Source organism: Hydra vulgaris, chromosome 12, assembly GCF_038396675.1.
Source record: "Hydra vulgaris chromosome 12, alternate assembly HydraT2T_AEP".
NCBI lineage: Eukaryota > Metazoa > Cnidaria > Hydrozoa > Anthoathecata > Hydridae > Hydra > Hydra vulgaris.
In genome coordinates this window covers 73333416-73359070 of record NC_088931.1, presented here as the reverse complement: position 1 = coordinate 73359070, position 25655 = coordinate 73333416, and the positions used below count along the sequence as shown (strand labels likewise).

At 25.9% G+C, this 25655-nt stretch overlaps 1 protein-coding gene across 3 annotated transcripts in view; it reads right to left on the bottom strand.

The window, feature by feature from the left end:
* The window catches only part of LOC100212044 (exostosin-2), a 75663-nt gene that overhangs the window by 20219 nt on the left and 29789 nt on the right, over window positions 1-25655 (bottom strand). Inside the window, exons 3-10 of one of the 3 annotated variants that reach the window (XM_065814380.1) lie at window positions 25403-25595; window positions 17728-17799; window positions 11241-11308; window positions 8641-8734; window positions 7675-7782; window positions 5829-5873; window positions 5544-5684; window positions 3454-3493 (exon numbers count right to left, since the gene is read on the bottom strand). In XM_065814380.1, the coding sequence (XP_065670452.1) occupies window positions 3454-3493; window positions 5544-5684; window positions 5829-5873; window positions 7675-7782; window positions 8641-8734; window positions 11241-11308; window positions 17728-17799; window positions 25403-25595 (761 nt within the window). The remainder of the gene's footprint in view (window positions 1-3453; window positions 3494-5543; window positions 5685-5828; window positions 5874-7674; window positions 7783-8640; window positions 8735-11240; window positions 11309-17727; window positions 17800-25402; window positions 25596-25655) is intronic. The other 2 variants (XM_065814378.1, XM_065814379.1) reach the window with 2 other exon arrangements.

The following is a 25655-nucleotide window of genomic DNA, read 5'->3' as shown; positions in this document are numbered from 1 at the left end:
ACAAAATTTAAAATTTCAGATAGAAAATGAGTTTCAGAATGACAGTTAATTATATTATAACTACAACTAACAATTAAATAAAGTCATTAATTCTGATGCTTTCTGATTACTAATTTAAAAAGAAAACCAATTTCCAGCTTTCTACATTCCTAGTCTACTTCTAATATATTAGGCTGTGGAGCTGAATCTAATAACATTAGGATTATCTTGAGCTTCTATATTTTGTTGTTGCCATACTTGACATCACTGTGATAACAGTAACCGCACTGCAAACTTTATTAACAATTTGTTTTTCGCAATTATTTATAGAATTAGAAGCTACATTAACTCATTGATGTTACTGTTGTACAAACTACTGGCTCATTACACAGATTGTTTCACCAATCACTTATGTTTAGCAACTAATCATAAAGCAAACTTAAACTACTGGTTAAGCTGTTCTTGTGGACAGTATTTAGTAACTTTTCACTAATGTTAATTCTATTAGAAGGGTCATAGTAGTGTTGTCAAAATCTGCTTATTTATGTAGAAGAGCAAAAAAAATAAACCTTAATTAAAAATAAGTTTTACACAGCACACTACTCAATAAATGACCGGATTTAGACAACCCTAGATTATACCCAGAGAATAAAAAATGAATTAATTTGATAAACTAAGTAAAACTTAGTAGCATAAATCATTTTTGCTATCTCCTCAATTGTTTTTCAGATTTGATGGTTTAGTGATGGTTTAGATTGCCACTACTAGTTTCCACTGTAAAGACACTGATTGATCTTGCTCCTGATATCAATCTTGCTACTGATATCGATCTTGCTACTGATATTGATCTTGCTACTGATATCGATCTTGCTACTAATTTGTTGATTAAATACAAAACACTTAATTTCTAAACAATTATAATGAGAAATGCAATTCTGATTCAAAAGCAAAAGTGCTTCTGCTTTTCATATTTTTTTATACTGTCTTAAACGTTTTTTTAACACAACCTTTGAATTCAGCTGTATTAACCCTTTTCACAAACTTTTTAAGGATACCTTCAAATTATGTACTAATTAACGTGTGTGTGTGTGTATATATATATATATATATATATATATATATATATATATATATATATATATATATATATATATATATATATGTATATATATATATATATTTATATATATATTTATATATATACATACATATAAAACAATTGAGAAATAAAACAAATTTTTTAGATTTTTGTTAAATATTTTAAAATATTTAAAAAAGGATAACAACTTATAAAATGGTAACTAGTATGTGAAAAGAGATAATGGTTATACTTATAATGGTTCCACTGTTTGTTCATATTAGGATTTTTTCATTCAATGAACAAACTTTCCTTAACTTTAAGCTCAAATTTATTGGAGGCAGAATCCAATATCAAAAAACAGTCATTGTAATATCAAAGCAATTATTTTTATCATGGAGATGTTTGTATATGTGTGAATTTTTGTCTCTCCTGTGGTGTTCAATCATTTGCATTTTAAGGTGGGGAGAAGTTTCCCCTACATAACAGGAATTTCATCCTGCACATACATTTATAAACAACAAATGATTTGAATTCTACAGGAAGAGAATCCTTTGGTGAAAACATATTAGATATCTTTAAAGAGATAAAAATCAAATTATAGGATTTACAATGTTTATTAATAGTTTACAGTGTTTATAAAGGTTTACAATGTTAATTAATGATAGAGTTTAAACTCTTTTTTGTTTTAAACAGATCATAATACCAGCATAAGGAAGTGCAAAGTAGTTTTTCATGATTTCTTGGTTTTTGATTCAGATTGATTAGTAGAAATAGTTTTTTTGGTAAAATAAGAATAATTAATTTTGTTTATAAGTCAAGACGGATACATGCTGCTTTTGAGAATGTTAAAAAGATTATTAATGTCATGGTAACCAAGTTTAGTGTTATTAATCTTAAAAAAGTGTAAAAGTGTATGAGATTCATACATATTATAAACAGGGGTGCTCTAAACATAAGATCGCTGCGTAGTTATAAATTAATTTTAATAGTTTAATAGTTTAGTTTTTCAAAGACCATCAGGATATAGGTTTAAGAAACTAGCTATATTCAACGATAGGAACCATCTTGTATACAAGATGATTGTCTGATAAAAAGGCAAGTTATTTGCAATTTTTTGGCTGTGAAGGGGACATTAAAAAAAACTTAGCAAATCACAACACCTTTTTAAGCATGTCTACAGTAAAGAAAAGACTTAGAGCTTTTAATATACAAGCATGCTATCCAGCTATCAAGCCAAAACTAATAAGTGCCATAAAAATTAAGTGTCTACAGCTTGTTAAAAAGTACAGAACATGGACCACAGACCAGTGGTCAAAGGTATTTGAGTCAGATGACTATTTCAACCTTTTGAAACAAGATGTCAGTTAGTCTGAAGGTCTGTTGAGAAGAGATATAATGATTGTTACACAGCAAAGAGTGTGAAGCATTCACCAAATGTATTATGTTGCTAGATGCTTTAGTTCAGCTGGAAGAGAAGGACTGACATTTTTGGAGCCACCTTTGCATGAATGCGATTGGCTAAATAAATTAACAACTTTTATGAACATTCAGTTACACAATTGTTATACAAGATGAGGCAACGTGTCATACTGCTATGTGTGTATATATATATATATATATATATATATATACATATACATATATAAGTATATGAATATGTATATATATATATAATATATATACATAGATATATATATACATATATATATATATATATATATATATATATATATATATATATATATATATATATATGTATATATATATATATATGTATGTATATATATATACATATATATTATATATATATATATATATTTATATATGTATTTATATACATATAAGTATATATATATATATATATATGTATATATATATATACATATATATTATATATATATATATATTTATATATGTATTTATATATATACATGTATATATATATATATATATATATATATATATATATATATATACACATATACATATATAAATATATATATAAATACATATATATATACACATATAAATATATATATATATATTTATATATATATATATATATATATATATATATATATATATATATATATATATATATATATATATATATATATATATTTATATTTATATATAGGGTCGACATCGGTACTGCTGACTTAAAAGTGTTTGAGCTCGATAAAAAATTGCCAACCTCGTTTCTATGCTTTATGGTAAGACCTTTGTATCAATTTTTTTTTGCCTACCTGATGCCGACCTCTAAAAGATTGAGGTCAGCAAATTATTGCTGACCTCATTTTTTCTAATTGATATACATATATATTTCATATATTTCACAAAGTTATTTCATATGTAATGCTAATATCAACAAAAGTAAAAGAATATTTACTAACCAGTAGGATTCAAAAATGGATTGTTCCAAATAATAAGTAGCTATAAATATAAAATCAATTCTTATAAATTTGATAAAATGAATTATAAATATTATAATATTAAATTTTGTTATAATATTACAAAAAATATTGCAATTCACTAAATTCCAAACACCAATAATTTCAATCACTAACATCTGTTTAAATCATTAACTGTTGTATATTTTAACTAAACATTTTTAAAATTTTTATTTTTCATTGTTATACAAGCTTTTAACAAGTATATGTTTAAATTTTTTGAATATACTAGGTGTATAAGCAGACATAAATTACATAAATTAGAGTAACTAAATTTCACTATTTCACACATATCAACCCTTCTACTTACTTTGTAAAAGCATTTGCTTACTATGTTTGCTTATCTTTATAGTATACGGCTTTTTCAAAAAAAGAAGAAAAAAATGAAGAAGAATAAAAGAAAAGATTGATGCCATTTGCCCAACCCTCAGTGGATGTAGCAGCATTCCTTTGCAACATCAGACTATAAAATAGTCGATGTATGTACTGAAGCCCCACCAGCAGGCTATTTCAGTGTGATGTAACCATGCTTATCTAAACACACATTTATAGTTGTGTGTGTATATATATACATAATAAAATCAAGATAAACAGATCTTCTGGATGTTTTTTTACTTTCAAGATCACAAAGAAAACTTTGCTAATAACTCTACAGAACAACTTTTGAATCCAGCAAAAAATAAGATAGGAAGAATAAGCAAAATTATTTTACCAAAAATTATCAATGAACTCAGAAGTAATTTATTTATTAACCAATGACAAAGCACTTTAAATGTCACTGACCGGTTTTTGAAAATTAAGGATACACACCTTTACAAATTTTTAGTTTTATGCATCAATGATTTTTATCCTTACTCCAGATTCCATTCTCTACAAATCTTCTAATCATCTGTGTATAAAATATTTGGGCTGTTGCCATGTTTTGGCTGGTTCTTAAAATGATGCCCTTTTTCTCTTAAACAAAGTCTAAATATTGCTAATGTACTAATGTACTAAAATTAATAAGCTGTTTAGAACTATAACTGTACTTTAATGTAGTTTGACCTGATCTAGCTGACAAGCTTGAGCCTCTTTTGGATTGTCAAAAGCATCTCTTTTTTTTTTTTCCTACAAAAAATAAGGGTCACTGCTCAAACAAGCTATTATCTCTTGCTCCATCAACCAAAACTCAGTCTTGCCTGACTTGTCATTTAGCAAAGCTGCATTCTTTTACTGTAACTATTCCTTCCCTTGCCAAAAAGTAGATAAATAAAAAAACATTTATCTTTTTTTTTCTTAAACAGTGAATTTTCTCCTGTTTTCCTGACTTATACAATCCCAGTTTTTCAAGCCTTCTGTCAACAGTTTTTTTGTGCTTTAACTATTTAATTTCTAGTAACTTAAAGATTTGTTTGAAGTGAACACTACTGTCTACTGAACCTCAACATCAACCATAAGCAAATTTCATGTATATCAACAACAATAATAATCTTCATAACCTCATCAAGCTGAGTTTCTTTTTTATTTATATTCGGCCTAAAATTAGTATTATATTATATTAAAACACCTTGCATATTATTGATTATATTTTTTCTCAATAACTCATTATATAAATTCCAAATTAATACAGTATTTGCCTGTCTCTACTTATTGTTACCTTGGTAACAATAAGGTGTTATACTGATTTGTTATTTAAGGTCATATTGGATTTTAATACATGAAATTATAAAGATTAATTTTATGGTATGATTTACTTAACATATTATGTTATTTTTTGAGGTACTTCAAATTAATTTTGAATATTAATATGCTACTGTCAAAAATGTATTTATTTAATAACAAATAATTAACTGTATTATTTGTAATTATTTTAAAATGTTTAACTGTATTAAATGTTTAACAATATTAAGCATATTAATATGATACTTTAATTTAATTCATAAATCTATAATTAAACTTAATTTAATTTTGAACATTATTTTTTAATTTAAAATGTGAAGATTATCTAGCTGTTGGATATGTTATCTTAACTAAAGTTATAAAGAATAAGTTACCTTAACTAAACTAGGAACATTATCAAGCTGTTGCATAAGTAGAAACAATGTCTCAATGCGATTGTATGTTAATATTACAGCAGTAAAACCAACTTTAAGACTACATGTCAAAGGATAAAACAAGGGAGGTGAAATGCCTACCTTCAGAAAATTTTCAAAAAGAAAAAATTATGTAAATATAGTATATAATATTCATTATTAATGTAAATATATAGTATTATTAGTATTATTAATGTAATGTATAGTATATAATGTTCATGATTAAATAAATAAACAAAAAATTACATTTAAGTTGTCATTTTTAAAGCTGCTGTATATGCCATTCCAGTCCTAAAAATTGTTTAATAGAAAATAAGGACTATAATACTTTTGCATGTTAGTAACATTAACAAAACTTGACAACAACAAAAAAACTGTGTATTAGTACTTATTGCATTATTGTAACAACTGTTTGAATCTCAAATTTAAAAAATTACAAATAACTATTAACTACCATGGCCAACCGTGTTTGAAAAAAATATTAAAGCAATTTATTTCAAACCAAATTATAATCAATAACCAAATCATGCATCAATTAAGTTTTAAGTTAATACTGCATTAATATTGATTAGAAACTGCAAACTGCAATAAATGCAGTTTTTAATCAATTCAAAAAAAAACTTACTAAAACTTTTTAACTGAAACTTTAGTTATATATATTCTTCTTGGTAAAATAATTTTTCTAAAGAATTGCTTGATTCACAAGTTTCTGAAAAATTTAAAAACTTTGATCTTAATGTAAATAAAGAATGAAATTTTATGGAAAATTATACTGCGCAATCCAATAAAACAAACCTTAAAATAATTTTTAGTTTTGGGTCTAACAGGTCTAGCCTGATGCCAATTAATGCAGCAGTACGCATCAACAGTTTAATACACTTTCTTTCTGCTTAAGTGAAAATAAAGAAAAAATAATTCTCACTATACAAAGGGTAAGATGTTTATTAGAGAAATGTCTAATTGAAGGAAAAATATTGTTAGAACTTTCAAATACATTGATATTGACAGTCTGTACTACTTGGTTTACAAAAAAAGCTCAACAGAAAGTAACTTATCAGCTGAGTCAGGTGGCTTAAAGACAAAAGTGGACTAAGTTTTTATTAGTAAGCAAGTTAAAAAATGTGAGTAACGTAAGAGTGATACAAGGTGAAGTTTGTACTACACAGAATAAATTATTTTTGAATTCAAATTGGTAGAAAATCTAAAGAAAAGAAGAGAAATCTTTGAAAGTAAGTGAAAGTACATAACCATTTTAAAAAGAAAATTCCAGAACAAGAGCAGAAATCACATCAGAAAGAAATGTGAAAAGTATATGGTATAACATGAAAATGTTCAAAAGAAAATATGTTTGGAAGAAAAGTTGAACATTAAATTTGTAAAGTTGGCAGAGACACATTAAAATGTTCTTAAAATTGAGGGGGGAAATTACTTGATCAGGAAATTAAGATTTAAAAAATATTTTCAAAAAATTATGCAGTGTATCTATTATTAATATGTATTTGTTTTAGGCCAGGGTATAACAGGACAGTAAATGGTACAACAGATGTAATACTTATTGTAAGACGTAATCAAAAGAGAATTTTGGAAAAGAAAAATAATCTCTGGATAGCATTTGTGGACCTTAAAAAAGCATTTGACAGAGTACTAAAAAGTAGTGTGATGAGCTTTGAGATATGTAGCTAAATGTTAAGTAGAATAGAAGAAGCCCAGCTTCTTGAAAGAACAGAAAAGTGGATAATCATATAGGTGTATGATGTAACAGATAACAGATAACAGATGTAAAAGATAAAAGAAAAGTTTTAAACATAAAGTTTATCATCTCAAAAATAAAATAAAAAAACATTCATGTAGTTCGCTTTAAAAATAAAATAAAAACATTAGTATATTTCGCTTTTTATGAGAAAAATTTATATCTAGCAAAGACTTGTATTTACCTACATAAACTGAATTACAGAGGTCTGGAGATGGCATGGGTAATGCATACCCATTTTAGCAAAGCCTGACTTTAATGATGAAAAATATATATACACTTTTACTATATTTAATCTACAGATTGCAAAACAGCAGTCATACCTCAAAACAACTATCATACCTCATATGATTTTTTTTGATGAATAAAAATTCTTTCGTTGATAATATCAAGAGTGGTGTTCACTACGGATGCAATTGAATTGAAATATTTTTGCCATAAATATTGCAGCTAATGATTTTAAAGTTAATTTTTATTACAACATATAATTAGTTACTATTTTCACTAAATATTTTTAAATGTAAAAACAAAAAGAAAAAAATGTAACTCTTTCCTAAGGCTGTTAATAATAGGTTGGATTCAGACCCACTTTGTTTATAGTGGTTCTGGCTCTACTTTTTCGGTTTCAGATCCCATCAGACCTGTTGAAAAATAGATTGAATCTGGATTTTATAATATCTAGATAAATTAAATCCAGGTAAATTTTCAATCACTAATACAATTAAGAATTAATTGAATTAAGCAACAATGATGTGCTCCTAATCAAGAAAGATTGTAAGATAAGACATCAAACAGACAGAATACCAAATAAAAATTAGAACTCACCAGACTAATTATTTTAGTAATCATTAAAAAACTATGTAATTATGTGATAAGGAAACAAAGTTTGACAAAGTCTAAAACAAAATAAAAAAATAAAATAAATTAGTTCTGTATTGCATAGAGTACTTTTTCCATTTCATATTTTTTCATATTGAGAATGTATCTCAAGAGAGTAAGTAAAAATATACAAACTTGTTCATTTAATAAAATAATAAACTTTTATGGTAATAAAATTTACTTCATTGTGTAATAAGCCTTTAAAGTATTTTTTTTTTTTTTTTTTTTCATTGCTTAAGATACACAATGCATATCTGCATATGCATTGTGTATCTAATGCTGCAGAAATTTAATCTTTTTAGTTCTCTTGTTCAAACCCATTCATACCTCACACAGACCTAATATATTAACAGCCTTAATTCTATGTTTAATTAATGACTATGTTCCTGACTTTAATGTATAATTGTACCTAATTTCAAAAAAAATTACCTGATATCTTTTTAAAATGATAAGATTTTCTTTAATATTATTCAAGATACTCATAACATCACCAATTTGTTGCTCTCTAACTATAACAGCAGCCCTAATAAAAATATACTGTGATATATAAAAAAATATATATATAAATGAAGGGCTTATTGTGAAACAATGACAAGCCACACTTTTTTCAAAAATGAGTTATTATCATTTTTATAATCAGAAATAGTATATGCAATAGCCAAAAAGATATTAAGGCATAATTCTTAAAATTGGAGCTATAATTATAAAATCATCTTACTGTAAGCACTAATTTTATAGATTTAAATAAAACTTAAAAGTCATTTTTCTCAAATATTTGTTTTTGTGGCTTGTCATTGTTTCACAATAAGCCCTTCAAATAAAACATACTGTAATATATAAACAAAAATATATTGTAACAAACAAAGATTTGATCATAATATTATATGAGTAAAAAATATTTTGCTTGATAACTTGAGAAGATAATTTAAAAAATTTTTAAAAATGGAAAAATATGCATCAATGGACTAGACCGAGATGTCAAGCCTAAGTGAAATAAGGAAAAAATTAGGAAGAGAGAAAGGATAAAAAAAATTAAAAATATATATTGAACAGATGTTTAGGACAAAACAAAGACACTATAGTAAAGCATGTAGTAAAAATAATAATGATAATTTAGACACTGCGCATGTAATAAAAACAAAACAGGACACATAAGTAACCATAAATCTACAGTAAATACAAAAGTTTAACATACTTAAAACAAATATACATATGTTCAGATATATCAATATTTAAAATGAATAAATATAAAATGATTGGAGATATAAGATAAAGAAAAAACATTATTGCTTTTGTGTAATCATAATTTGTGTTGTGGCGGTAATAAACTTCTCCTCAGAATCGCATTTATCATTCCGGGCATTTCGAAGAGGCTCAGCACCAATACCCAGTTTATCCCGTCAGATAAACATCATTACCATTTATGCTCTACCCTGCGATTTATGCCAACTCCATACTGCAGTAAAAAAGGACTTCACTACAAACAGCCAAAACGCTAACTTCACCCAAATTTGTAAAGCACTAATATTTTTGAAGAAATAATATGGATAGTGAGAGATGTGAATTCAATACCGAATAATACAACAAATTTAAAATAAAAAATATATATTATATATATATATATATATACATACACATATAATATATATATATATATATATATACTATATATAAAATAAGATAAATATATAAAATATATATAAAATTTTTTTAACAAAAATGACAAAAAACATTAGACTAAAATGTAAATAACAATATAAAATAATAAAAATTATTTTAATAAAAAACCACACAATTTTCAACTACACTACCAATGTGATAAATGTTGTGAGATAAAAATTTATTTAAAAATACAACAAGTTGCTAAAATTGGTACTTATTGAATAAATAAACTTAAGCCGATAAGATATAGAATTATATATGAAATTATAAAAACAAAAAAACAATACAAAGTTTAACACCACCATAGATACCTAGATCGAATGTTGCTAATCAATCAAAAAAAACAGATTTTAAATAAAATATAGCAATAACAACGAAAACAGTAAACAAAACCGTAAACCGAAAACAGTAAACTACAACTTCAAATGTCAAAAATTACAAAAGGAGGGAAAAAAATCATATATGTATAAAAAATGACAAACTAAAAACTAATACTTTTACATATATATACACACATATGCATACATACATATATACATACATTTACATACATACACACACATACCAATGGTTGTCAAGGTAAGTATTGCATGTTCCAGTACAAAAGAGTCAAGTATTATAAGAAACCAGCGTAAAAATTGTATCCCTGAACCATATCTAACCAACCCAGCCATACTTCAAATTACCTATAATAGATTTAACATCTATACATAGGATTTGTATTATCTTCTGGTTCTAAAATCTAGCTCAGACATGTTGTAGACACAGAAATATTCTCCAGTGAAAACTGCAATTATGTATATAAATGTATCTATATATTTTAGTTATATTAATATAAACCAGTGTAAAAAACTCTATCCCTGAACCACATCCAGTCAACCCAGCCATACTTCAAATTATCTATTATAGATTTAACATTTAAACATAGGATTTATAGTATCTTCTGGTTCTAAAAGCTAGCTCAGACATGTTCCAGGCACAGAAATTTTCCTCCGTAGAAACAGCAATGATTTATGTAACCCTATTTATACATTTTAGTCATATTACTAGAAAATAATATAATTTCATTCCTGAATCATATCTAGCCAACCCGGCCATACTTCAAATTACCTATTATGGAAACTTTTTTAGCAATAAAACATGTCAACACTTTTTAGCAATAAAACGATATAACCACAAAATATACTTTAAAATAGATGTAGATAAAAAGTGATAACAAAAAAGCACAAAGCAAAAACTTTATAAAAAAAAATGTAAGAATAACATATTTAATAGCACATATTTTGGTTATTATATTATTGCTATTACAGTATACATATATCATTATACAGACAATCGAATTGAATAAGTTTAAAAACTTGGGATACCTGCTCCAATCTATCACTTCGCTAAATGGAAGAACATAGTCATTCATCATTATAACTGGAATGCAACCCTAAAAATAATTAATCAAGAGGTTAATCAAATCTTTCAGAACCAAACCTTCAGAAAAAATCCTTATAGATAATAACAATTGCTAGTATAATCTTTAATAATAATTATAATAATTATTTATTATAATCCTAAATGTTTTTTAAATGTCTTTTAAATATCTTCTAAACATTTTTATGTAAAGAACGTTTAAAAGACATTTAGAACGTAACTTTCAAAAACAAATGTCCTTTGGGTATGATCGCCTGCTCTCTTGCGTGGAGATTATCATTCAACATACAGCACTTTTGAATTAAAATATCTTTAAATCTCTGCATAGAAACCAATAATATTTTTAAGTTATATTTAGTTTGACTTAATGGATAAAAGTACATCACAGTAAATTTATCTATAAACTAAATCAAAACAACCAGTTGAGCTACTCAACTAATTCAAATTAGTTTATTACTCAAATAATAGAACAAAAGAGTTCTAGTCTTCTAAAATTCTCTTATTAAAATATTTTTGCGATTGAAATTTGAAAATTAAAAAAAAAATTTTAATTTAAAAGAATTTTAATGCTCAACAATTATAAATTTAATTGCTCCAACATCCGTAATACCCAGTGGCATAGCGAGGAGCATTCCTGAAAGTTAAATGTAGATCTAGCTACAGTATCAATATCAGATTAAGAATATAATGCAAGTGAGGAAGAGAGATTTATTTAAATCGTAAACATTTTGAATAGTTAATTATATTTTGTTTCTTGAAAATAGTTTTAAAAGTAAAAACTTTTTATTGCAAACATTAAACCACTAATTAAACAAAAAAAAATTATTTTACTTCTGTTCAAAGAAATTTTTCTCCAAAAAAATAATTTAAGCATACACTTAAAGAAATATAATACGATTTATTAAACCAAGTTTTTTTTCTCTCATTTTTAATTACAAAACAATCTGAACAAAAAAATTGAATTAAAATGTCGACTTAAAAGTCATTTGAATGAGAAAATTAATTATACCTAAATATTTAATAGTAGGCTAGATTAAAAAGCAATAAATTCGAAAAAATGTGTTATATAATGTATTTTTGCTTTGATCTTACTTGTTTTGTCTATAGATATAGCATGTTTTTGCTCAAATATGAAGTTTAATGTTTTATGACGATAAACTTTTAATTTATTAATCAGAACAACTCTATTTATTGACTTTGTTTTATTTTAAACACATTTTATGTTATTTAACATTATAAACTGTATAATAACGTTAATAACATAATAAACTGTATAAAACAGCGCCACGAAGTCACAACTTGTGTTGATCTAAAACAATTTAAAGAGCTTGTGTCAAAAGCTCTTATATATAATATTGTCAAAACAACTTTTCATTATTTTTTTATTGCTGTTTTACAATAACAATTCAATACTCTATAAAAATAACATGTATCTTATCATCAGCATGAACGTATTAAATAGCTTTCTGTAACTTTTTTTTTTTTTTTTTTTAAACATCTTCGCTTCCAACAAGGCTGCAAGCAGCCACTAATTAAAATTGGAAGTTACTGAAAGAGAAAAGATGAAGATTGTAGAGCAAGATAACAACTGACGGACGCCTTAAAGGATTGCAAATTACATGAATCAGGAAAGCAAGACGAAGGAAGCGAATTCCAAAGAACTGATGCTAGAGGAAAAAAAAAAGACAAATAAGCGTTTTTGGAGCACTTAGGAACAGTCACAGAAAAAGGATGACACTTAATTGAATGACGAGTAACACGAGAATAAATTTTAGTAGATGGCACAAGAGATGCTAGCTCTTTAGAGCAGTGCCCATTATAGTATTTGTAGAAAAGAGAAAGAGAAGCAACATTACGAGGATGTGATAATGGTTGGAGGTTGGCTGCAAGAGCAGGTCCAACTATGTTTACAATGCGTTTTTGCACCTTGTCTAAAAGAGAAAGTGCATCATCAGAAGAACTGCCCCAGATATGGCAACAGTACTCCATACAAGGCCGGATTTGAGATTTATAGAGATAGAGAATAGAATCCGAAGTAAGAAAGTGACAAGCTCGGTAAAGAGATGCAACCTTAGCAGATGCTAATTTTGCAACTGATTTGATAAATGGTTTTCAAGAAAGATTGGAAGTAAGAGTTAATCCTAGAAGATGAAGAGTAGATGACTCATCGAGTACATCACCCTTCATAAATATAGGAAGATCTAAATTATTGCGATAATGATTGGCTGAAAAAAATTGAGTTTTATCTGAATTAAAGTTCACCAGCCACTGTGAGCCCCATGCTGTAGCAGAAGTGAGACCCTTTTTAAGCTAATTAAAGTATTATTTTTAACTAATTAAAGTATTATTTTTATTAAAGAATTATTACATTAAAATATTGTAATATTTGCATTTATTATTTAATTAACTAATTAAAGTATTATTTTTATTAAAGAATTATTACATTAAAATATTGTAATAATTGCATTTTTACTTTTCAGGGGTGCACCCTCCGGTTTTTTCCTGGTTGCCCTGCGGGCGATTGAAATAAGTTTTATTTCTCATTTGAGTTGTCCGCTTTGATCAGTAGTCTGGTATAATAGTTTTTTGGGGGGTATTTTTTCTTGGGTGAAAATACTGAAGAAAAAAAATTTAAACATCTTACTACAAAAATGCCTCTACTAAGAAACAGTTTAATTAAAAGTAAATTAATTAATAAAAAAATAAAACATTATAAGGGATCGTCCATAAATTACACAACATTAAATTTATTTAAAAAGCAGAAGCAGGAGATCTTAAGCTTTTTTACATTGTGATTTTCATTAAACTTAAAACGTTATTTTGATTAATTATTTAACTTAGGGCTCTGGGAGGGAAAACTTTCTATCTTTTTTGTTTTGTTTACTAGTGAAATTTAGTGTTGCATAGTTAATGGATGATCCCTAACTTGTTAGAAAATATTGTCAAGTAACTTTAGTTACAAAGAGATATAGGTAAAGAGAAATTTCCACATGTATCATTAACTGCATTCTAATAATGTTTTTTTACATGCATCTTAATGTTTTTTAATTTGGTTGAAAATGTTTTTTGGTTTGACAAAGTTAAAATAAAAATTTATTTTACTAATAAAAAACAAAAGAAATTCAGTGTTATTAAAATTGAGAAAAAACATGCTTCAAAATGCAACATTTAAAAAAACAGTACATTTGCACTTCGAAGTATTAAATCGCTTGTCGGCTTCTGTTTATTAAGTTTTGTAAAATTATATAACACACCATAGGGTTCCTTTTAAATAACTTTTTTAAATAACCAAGGAATAAAATCTTCATAGATCAAAATATTTCAAAAGTTTTCATTAATAAGCACACTTTTGTAAGTAACAAACTGTCTGGTCATCCAGCTGTGCTATTGACAGACAGAAAACAAGTCGTCCCATGCACTGGACAAATATGAAGGTACACCTCTGCTTTCACTTTTTTACTTTAACTTTTTTAAGTATCACGTTAAGTAAAAACAATTACTAAAAGTAATAATAATAGTATTATATACATTACTTGCTCATTAAATTATTACTTGCTCATTACACTAACTGCAATTTAAACTATAGTGTAAACTAAAACAGTAACTTATGCCATTTTAAACTCCACCAAACGATAAAATTATAAGATGATATTTAAATATGAGAGATATTATGTTAAAAAAATAACAACCGACCTCTTCTCATCATAGTTCCTTGTGCACAAAATCACATGAAAAAAATTAAATGCAAAAATATATTATAAAAACATTCTTGAAAGAAACACTTGTTTACATGAGATTACATGAGATGAACATGTACAACCCGTAGATGTTGTCCGAAAATTTTTTCCATATTTTGTTGACAAAAAGTAAAAATTAAAATGCAAGACCGGAATTATTTTTTTTTATTAATTGAGAGACTGCCTGCCCCAACCAAACCCTCAGTCGATGTACCAACACTCCCTTGCGGGTCAGGCTAAAAGATAGTAGATGTAGCAGCACTCCCTTGCGGGTCAGGCTATTTGTCAGTCGATGTAGCAGCACTCCCTTGCGAGTCAGGCTATAAGATAGTCGATGTAGCAACACTCCGCGCATGATTTACAGTAAAAAAAAATAAAAACAAAAACATTTTATTAAAAAAATTAAAAATAAAAACATTTTATTAAAAAAATAAAAATAAAAACATTGTTTATATTGTTAAAAACATTCAGAATGTTTTTAAAACATTCTGGTCAATTAAATTTGTGTTTTTGTGGTTTTTTTTAAAAACGATTTATTTGTAATTAAATTAATGGTTTTTTACTTTCGTCCAACACGCAAATGTTGAACGAAAGTCAAAAGTAATTAAAAGTGACGTATGTGTTGGCGTATCACTTTTTTCCTTCCGCTCTTCCCAAAGACAACAAACTATAGATCTATATATATATATATATATATATATATATATATATATATATATATATATATATATATATATATATATATATATATATATATGTATATGTATATGTATATGTATATGTATATGTATATGAATATGTATATATATATATATATATGTATATGTATATATGTATATATGTATATGTATATATATATATATATATATATATATATATATATATATATGTATATATATATATATATATACATATATATATATATATATATATATATATATATATATATATATATATATATATAAATATATATATATATATATATATATATATATTACCATTTACAAAACTACCATTCTTCTTTTCCAAAAGCTCATTTTTATTCCTCAATATCAAGTACTATTTAGAGCTTTTACACTCAACGTACAAATTTATTTTTTTTTTTTTTTTTTTCCTTGATTACAAATATTATAATACAAACATATAAACAGTATAGATTTTAGTCTTAAAATGATTAAAATAAACTTATATAAAGCTAAATCAATGTCTTTTTTATGAAAAAACAAAAACATTTTCAAGTAAACAACTGTTTCTTTTAATGTTACTACCTAAATTTATATGTGTATTTACTTGTTTTCATGCAATTCTATGCATATAGAACCTTGACGTACTATTAAATATGTGCACACATTAAATTTTTGGAACTGTGAAGATGTCTATTACAAACAAAAGTTATACTAACGCAACCCTCTATATACGCAAAGTGGCGCTGAGGGAGGGGGGACTCGAGTTTAACGGTTCAAAAAAAAAATTTTGAACCCTGTAATTTGTAATAGAAGGAGTTTAGAAGTTGTAACAGAAAGAAAAATATATAAAAAATTGATGTATATTATATAACAACATATATGTATATAATTATATATATAACAACAACAAGTCTTATACTTATAATATGCATGGTCCAGAAAAAAATATGAGAGTAAACATTAAAACCACAAATTGCAAACGATATTTAGATGTTCACGTAGATTCGAACTTATTAGTTTCCAAACACACAACTATTTAAGTCAGCAAAGCCACACAAATAATAGGAATAATAAAAAGAACATTTACATCATATCCAGACTTATTATCCTTCAAAAAACTATTTTTAGCACTAGTCCGCCCTCAGCTAGAATACTGTGGATCAATCTGTAACCCTGGACTTCTCAAAGACAAACGGCAAATAGAAAATGTGTTGAGAAGAGCTTTGAAACGAATCAATGGATTATATAATCTACCACATGAACAAAGATTGTTGGCGTTAAATATGACAACTGTAAAATACAAGCTACTTCGTGCAGACCTAATCAACGTCTATAAATGGTGCACAAATAACAATAGTGACAGAAGTCTTTTTGAAATAGATAGCCAATTTATTACTCATGGTCATATATATAAACTAAAAAAACAATCTTTGCGATTAAATTTACGTATGATTTTTTTTCCCCTAAGAATAATAAATAAATGGAACTCTCTTCCTAATGACATTGTATCAGCGTTATCTCTAAAAACGTTTAAGCTGATTCTAGACAATCATCTAAAAAATGAATGGCTTCTCTACGACAATCCACATTTTATTTTCTATTAGTTATACAAACTCTGTAATTGTCAAGTATTATATAACTAGGTTGACAGGCAGTTTATGCCTACCCAATTTATTGTAAAACCCTAATGTTAAAAATATAAAAGTATATTATTGATATAATTGATATATATTATTATTATTGAAAAATTGTAATAGAAAAAATTGTAATAGAAAAAATTGTTATAGAAAAAAAGTGTAGTTTAAAAAATGGACTAGCATAAAGCAAACAAATTTAGATTTAAATAAACTTGTTAAAAACCAAACTTCTGTGGGTAAGGAAAATAGTTCTACTCTTTGATTCTCTACCCTATTGATTTAGTATCTTTTGGAAACAAGTAACCTAAATGTCAAACCAACAATTAACTCTAAAAACACATTTAATAAAAATTATTCTAATGATGAGCTTACCATCATCATGGCATCCAATAACAATGATGAACCATAGTAATATCCTGGTAAGAGTAAACAAAATGTACCTTCCTAAAATAAAGAATATTAAATGTAAAACAAATAAAACGTAGAGTAGATCCAGTGGCATGCTACCCTTTGTGTTAGGTTAAGATCTCAAATGGGTATCTTTTTCTAGGGGCTATTTGACTAAGAACAATCTTTTACTAAAGTTTTACGAAAGTTGAATTTTAGTCCAATTAAATTCATACTTCATTCTTTGTTACATACTATCATATAATATTATAAAATGTTTTATATATTATTATTTTCGTGATAAAATCAAAAATGTGATGCATTAAATATTATAATGTATTCAACATAAAAATAATTTTATTACTAATAACTTTTTTCCTCCACACCTCACAACCCCACCACCTAACCACCCCACCAATGTAATGTAATTTTAACCCTACTAAAGCATTTTGTAACTTTCTTATCTTGATCAAAAAAGAAGTAAATATGTAGATAGACACTAAGATTTATTGACCAATAAGTATTTAAAAATTTTTGCTAAAAAACTCTAAGCATTAGAGCAACAAATTATTTAAAAAATTTGAAATTAATAAAAAAAATTTAATTGATTTTTAGTAAGTTAACTGTTTAATTGAAAAAAAAAAATTCAAGTGAACATGTAAACATACATGTTAAGACAAATTTATAAAATATTTCAAGTAACTATAACAAATATTTAAATTATTGGTGTTGCTAAATGAAATAATATTTTTTTGTCAAAAAACAATTTAAAACTAAGTTATTTAAATATCAAAAACAAAACTATAATATCAAGACAAACTTATTTCTATAACAATTTACTAAATGAATAAAAACATATTGAATAAATATTTATAAATATTTGAATTAAGTTGTTATTAGTACATTAAATAATATGTAAACAATCTAGAAAGTGCTTGAGAATCTAATAAGACTGCTTTGAGCTTACTGTCTTTATTGTGCTATCTTTTGTGAAATCTTTTGTTTATTTATTTTAGATATGAAATAGATAAAATGTTAGTTATGATTATGTTATAGATAAAATGTTAGTTATGTTTATGTTAGATGTGAAAATCTTTTGTTTATATGTTTAGTAGATATGAAAATCTTTTGTTTATATGTTTGGTAGATATGAAAATCTTTTGTTTATATGTTTGGTAGATATGAAAATCTTTTGTTTATATATTTGGTAGGTATGAAAATCTTTTGTTTATATGTTTGGTAGATATGAAAATCTTTTGTTTATATGTTTGATAGATATGACATCAATGACATTGATGTCATATCAGATGTTTACTTCAGATTATTTTATACTATATATAAACAACCTTAGTATTAAAAACAATTTAAACAACCTTTAATTGTAAAACTCCTTTAAGAAAACAAATATTGATTGATTGACAAAAATGCAATTGTTCAATTTTTTAATTTGACGCTCTAAAACATGTTGTTTTAAAATTGCCAAACAAGTATATTATAATAGATATTATGTAAGAAAAATTAAAAAACTGCATATAAACATAGATTGTTTTTAGATAATACACCCTCCTCTATTCACAAATATGCCCGCCGCCCCCTGTCCTCACACATAAACACATATACAATATGGTGCACAATGCAAAGAATTATGAAAAACTTACAATTAGATTTTACTTTAGCTTTTGAACCCTGATGAACATATTAACTTAACTTAATATGGATTCGTCTAATTGAATACACCATAAGTAAATACATAGTAATTGAATAATAATTGAATGCACCGTAAGTAAATAATAGTAAGAGAAAAAAAAAAACCTAATTCTAGTGTTCATATTTCATTACACTATTCATTTAACTTTTTATTTGATAGGGTAAGTTGGCGAATTTCAGACAGCATCAAACTTTCCACACTCTTTGCTATAAGTTATTAAAAATATAAAAGTTTTATATTTTCTTTTGTTTTAACTTTCCAACTCTTTTTCCACACTTCTTTAAACTAACTTTGAAATAATGAAGCACAACACTTCTTCAAATTAACTGTGCAATAATGAACTGCAAAACTTCTTCAAATTAACTGTGCAATAATGAAGCACACTGTTTATTTGAATTAACTGTGTAATAATGAAGCTTGGAATTTGTGCAATAAAAAATAAAATGTGCAATAATGAAGCTCAGCACTTTATTAGAAAGAAGTACTAGTGGTCACCCAATTTTACCAAATTTGTTTGGAAAAGTCACACACAAAAAAATTACTAATTAGATTTTTTTTTTTTTTTGATATTAAAAAAACTCTACACAAATTATTGAAGGCATCCTATTTTGTGTAATCTGGTCGAAATTTAATTCTAAAATATTAAAAATCTTGCATTTTTGTATTTTGACTAAACTATTTTTTTATTAAATATTTTTTTTAAACAAAACAAAAAATTAAAACAACAGCTGGTCATCTGCAGATAAGCAGTTAAAATAGAAATTATCAAAAACCTCTGATTATATTTCCAGGAGCACAGCCTAATTATAATTTAGATTATGTGAACCTGTCTGACTGCGTTAAAAATTATAAATATATTTTTGAAATATTTAATTTTAACAATCAGTTTCCTTATATGACGATGACTAAAAAAAACTTTTTTCAGTGCTTGTCATTGGGTAGTAAAAAAGCAAATAGTAAATCAAAAAATGTGGAATATTTCATTTAATCCAGAGACACTTCATTATACACAGCTGATTTTTTTTGTTGACCTTCTTCAAAGTCTTTTATAATCCTAATAAGTTTTTGAAAATTCTAAAAGTTTAAAAAGCCTATAAACAGGATGGATCACTGGAACCCATAATTATTCTGGGTCCAAAATAATGTCAAGTTCTAGCATCAACACCAAATCCAAGTCAGATATTCAATCACTAGAAAAATATATATTTTAAATGTATATGATTTATCTTGTCCATCTTGAATAAATCTGCTAAATTTAATATGTAAACAAAATGTACAAAATTAAGTTTTATATTATCAACTTGCATAAAATGGTGCAAATTGTCAAAATAAAAACAAATAAATAAAGGAATATTGTATTTAATTGTTTCCCCACACAAAAAAGAAAATAAATTTACTATATCGTAGATTAAATAATTAGATTCTCAAATTTATTTTTAATTTCTTTGAAGTTATTTGTTAAGATTCTATGATGTTTGCAGCATATGTTCACCTAACTGCACGAAATTCATATTCAGATTGATTTAAACTTTTGTTTTGACTTTATTTTTATCAATGTGTCTATTAGTTTTTTATAAAATGATCAAAATCAAAACAAATACTAATCATAAATCTAGCTGACATTATCTTTTGATAAAGTTTGGCATGCTTGTCTCCTCCATAAGCTTTCCTCTTACGGTTTATCTGGTAACATCTTTAAGATTATTGAATCCTTTCCAATCGTAGTATAAAAGTTGTCCTCAATGGATACCACTCTTCTTCTTACTCTGTAACTTCACGGGTTCCTCAAGGTTCGATCCTTGGCCCTATACTCTTTTTAATTTACATTAACGATCTTCCAGATATTCTCACATCTAAGGTGGCATTGTTTGCTGATGATACTACCATTTATTCTTGTCATGATTAGAAATCAACACCCTCTGATTGCTTGGAAGGGGCATTTGAGCTTGAAAAAGATCTCACTTTTACTACAGCATGGGGCTCAGATCTGAATTAAAGTTCACCAGCCAGGTGAACTTTAATTCAGATAAAACTCAATTTTTTTCAGCCAATCGTTATCGCAATAATTTAGATCTTCCTATATTTATGAACGGTAATGTATTTGATGAATCATCCACTCTTCATCTTCTAGGATTAACTCTTACTTCTGATCTTTCTTGGAAACCATATACCAAATCCGTTGCAAAATTAGCATCTGCTAAGATTGCATCTCTTTATCGTGCTCGACACTTTTTTACTCCGGATTCTATTCTTAAACCTGTCCAATGATGCCCTTTGTCTTTTAGACAAGGTGCAAAAACGCATTGTAAACATAGTTAAACCTGCTCTTGCAGCCAACCTCCAATTATTATCACATTGTCGTAATGTTGCTTTTCTTTCTCTTTTCTACAGGTACTATAACGGGCACTGCTCTAAAGAGCTAAAGTCTCTCGTGCTATCTACTAAAATTCATTCTTGTGTTACTCGTCATTCAATTAAGTGTCATCCTTTTTCTGTGACTGTTCCTAAGTGCTCCAAAAACTCTTATTCCTCTTGTTTTTTTCCTTAAACATCAGTTCTTTGAAATTCGTTTCCTTCATCTTGCTTTCCTGATTCATATCATTTGCAATCCTTTAAGTCGTTTGTCAATTGTTATCTTGCTCTACAATCTTTATTTTTTCTCTTCCAGTAACTTCCAACTCTAATTAGTGGTTGCTTTCAGCTTTGTTGGAAGCAAAGATGTTAAAAAAAAAATATACAGTCATGGTTTCAATACATGGTTTATAAATCATTTATATACCAACACACAAAAATGCAATCTTTTTTATTGAAAAACTTTTTTTCACCCAACTTTTTACACTGAAAAATCAGGGCTCATGATAAAAAAATCTAAATACTCAACAAATGTGAACATGTTTTTCATATTGTTTTAGAGAGCTTTAGTGCTAGTAGTGGCAACCACATAATAAAAAAATTGTTGTAAAGCATTCTTTCATCAAGAAATGTTATGAAAAGTCAATCCGCTATCAGCACTCTACTTGACACTACTTCAACATTTAACAAAAATCAAAAAAAATTTTAATATTTTTCATACTTTTGTTGTGTTTTTTTGTCCGATTCTTGTCATTAATTATTGTTTCAAACCCTTAATTTAATATTAATATAATAACTCAAATTTAATAATAATATTATAACTCAAATTTAAAAACATCAAAATCAACATTGTACTAATTTTTTCTTTTAATTATTTCCAGCCTAATTTGTACAGACCGTCATCAAACGTAAAATGGCAATTTAAAAACTGTTACAATATAAAATATTAAAAACCATAAAGAAGTCATTACAAAAACAACGTCAATAAAAATTCTTTTACCCTGTTCAGTAGTACCGGGGATTGCGCATAATTTTTGATTTTTGCGCAATACACAGTGTGCCAAAATACTAAAAAATCAATGTTGGCATTGCACAGTGAAAATTTGTTATAATAGTGAAGACATGTTCATTAGAGGAAATATCTAGTTAAAAAAACATTAAATATTTTATGTGATTATATACACGGGAATTTGACATTTTGAATTTGATGTTCCAAATCGCTATTTTGCATTTTTTATTTATCAATTTTCTTACGTTACTATTGTTTTAAATCAACTTTATTGACTTTCATTGTTTATTAAAATATATTATTTTATTTAACAATGCTTTTTTTGCTCAGACTCTTAAAAACAATTTTACCTAATTGTGATCATTAGTTTTTATGCATCAAAAAGAGACAGTTTTTTTTTTTTTTTTTTTGCTACTAACCTTTACTATTAGGTATCAGATAAACCATCCTCCAATACTATCCAAACATTTGATTATGTAAATCTCATGCTAAATGTATGTAAATAGCCTAGCATCATAAATATTTTGCTACTTTTTTCAATAAAAAAAAGTTATAACAAAACATCGGTCTGTTAATAGTCAGTTGATGAGAAATACTGAACATGTAAAAAAGATGTTTTGTACACAAAGAATACCTACAAAATCTTTCATTACTGTTATAATATATAAGTTTTGTAAATATAAATTTAAAAAAGTTATTTTATGACAAATACATGCGTTGAAAAGTAATATTTTTGATGTTTACACTGATAAAAGTTGTCTTGTTCATTAAAAATATTTTGTTTTTTTCACTAAAATTTACTTTTTTTATTATTATTTTTTTAATATTATATAATTACATGTTTATTACTTTATTTATGCATTTTACATATAAATAAAGCATTGTTCAGTCGGTCCAGAAACATTCCAATTGCCATTCATGGTATTAGTTTGGTGTTCTATACTTCTTTGCAAAATTCTCTTTTTTGTTTCTCCAATATAAATTCCCCCACACCAACATGTAAGCTTGTACATCCCAGAGTTGCTGTTTGGTATTAATCAGATTTGTTGTTATAGAGAATTGTTTTTAAATTAGGTGGCGTTGTAAAAATTACTCTGGCATTATATGTTATAATTTTGGGTAGTTTTATTCCAAGCGATGGTAGCCAAGGTAGTTTTATTATTGCAACATTTTCTAGTCTTTTTGCAACTTTATTGCTGGGATTGTTTTTAATTGAAAGATAATTCACAGCAATTGTTTCTATATTTGATCTAATATGACCATTTATAACAAACATATTTATTATAAACTGAATCTTGTTAATGTATTTTTCGGAGCAGATTTTGGCATCTTTTAATGAGAAATTTTTTAAAACTCTAGTAATAATTGAAGGGTTGATATTTGAGTTTGGTTTTATTTGTATGTTTGTTATTGCTTCTTTACAGTGGACTTTGAAATCATAATGGTAATTATTTGTGTTAGCTATTTTTATATCTAAAAAATTTAGTTCTCTCTGTTCATTTTGAAAATTGTTAATTTCTGCAATATGTAGAGCTCTTGTTTTTAATTAAGAATGCTTCTGCAATAATAACGATTAATGATAATCTAATTGGATCTAAGTTAGGTAGATTCTAATTTCATTTTTATACAAAAAATAGCATTGACTAAGACATTGTTCTATCAATTGGTGGATGTTAGTAAGTGTTAATTTGGTTCTTTTTTTAAGATCAGCTATATCATTGGTAAGATAATCAATCATCACAGGTATGGCTTTATCAATTGGTATTGATGTATACAAAGCTATTACATCATACAATACTTGAATTTCATCTGGATTGACACACCAGGAATTTAATAAGACATTCTGATGTCCCATACAGAAAAGAAAACAAAGGTAAAAAAACTACTTGCCAAGCTGGATCATTTTTTTCTGGCTTTTGAGGCTTATAATGCAGTAAAGTTGCAAGGAATACAATCAGATGGATATAACTGGAAATGCATCTTTGTATATATATATATATATATATATATATATATATATATATATATATATATATATATATATATATATATATATATATATATATATATATATATATTGTTTAAATAAATTAATTTTAATGTCACATTTTTCAAAGAAATCTCTAAAAAATTAATATAACTTTTGAATTATCACAATATGAGAAAAACTTTATTTCTTCAATTCACTTATGATTTTTATTTAAAAATTACTATTATAAGGTTAATATTTTTAATAATAACCATTATTTTTAAAATTCAAAATTAATTAAAATATAAATCTTCTTATTTTAATTTCTAATAATTTCTTGATATCTATGCTGTTAAATTAAAAAATATTTTGATTTATTGTTACATATTGTTATTACACATTATTAACACATCAATTACCCTAACATTTATTGGAACTAAAGAATTACCCTAACATTTATTGGAACTAAAGAATTACCTTAACATTTATTGAAACTAAAGAACATTTATTGGAACTAAAGAATTACCCTAACATTTATTGGAACTAAAGAATGGAATGGCACTAGTAATAAAATAATTTTATTTTATTTTATAAACATAATTAACAGAAAGTAAAAACAAACCTGTAGAACAGCAGGATAATAAAATGGTTTACTATCTTTACACAACACTTCAGGATACATCATGTCAAAAGTTCCAGGACATGCCTGTATCATTAAGAGATCTGGGTGCAAATCTTTAAGTTTGTTTAATACATTTCTCTTTTCAATATCCATGCTCACTTGACTAACTATAAGCTTCCATTTTCGAGTTCCACTATAAAAAAGTTTGCACTATAGCAATACACTACAAGATTATAATAACAAATAATACTTG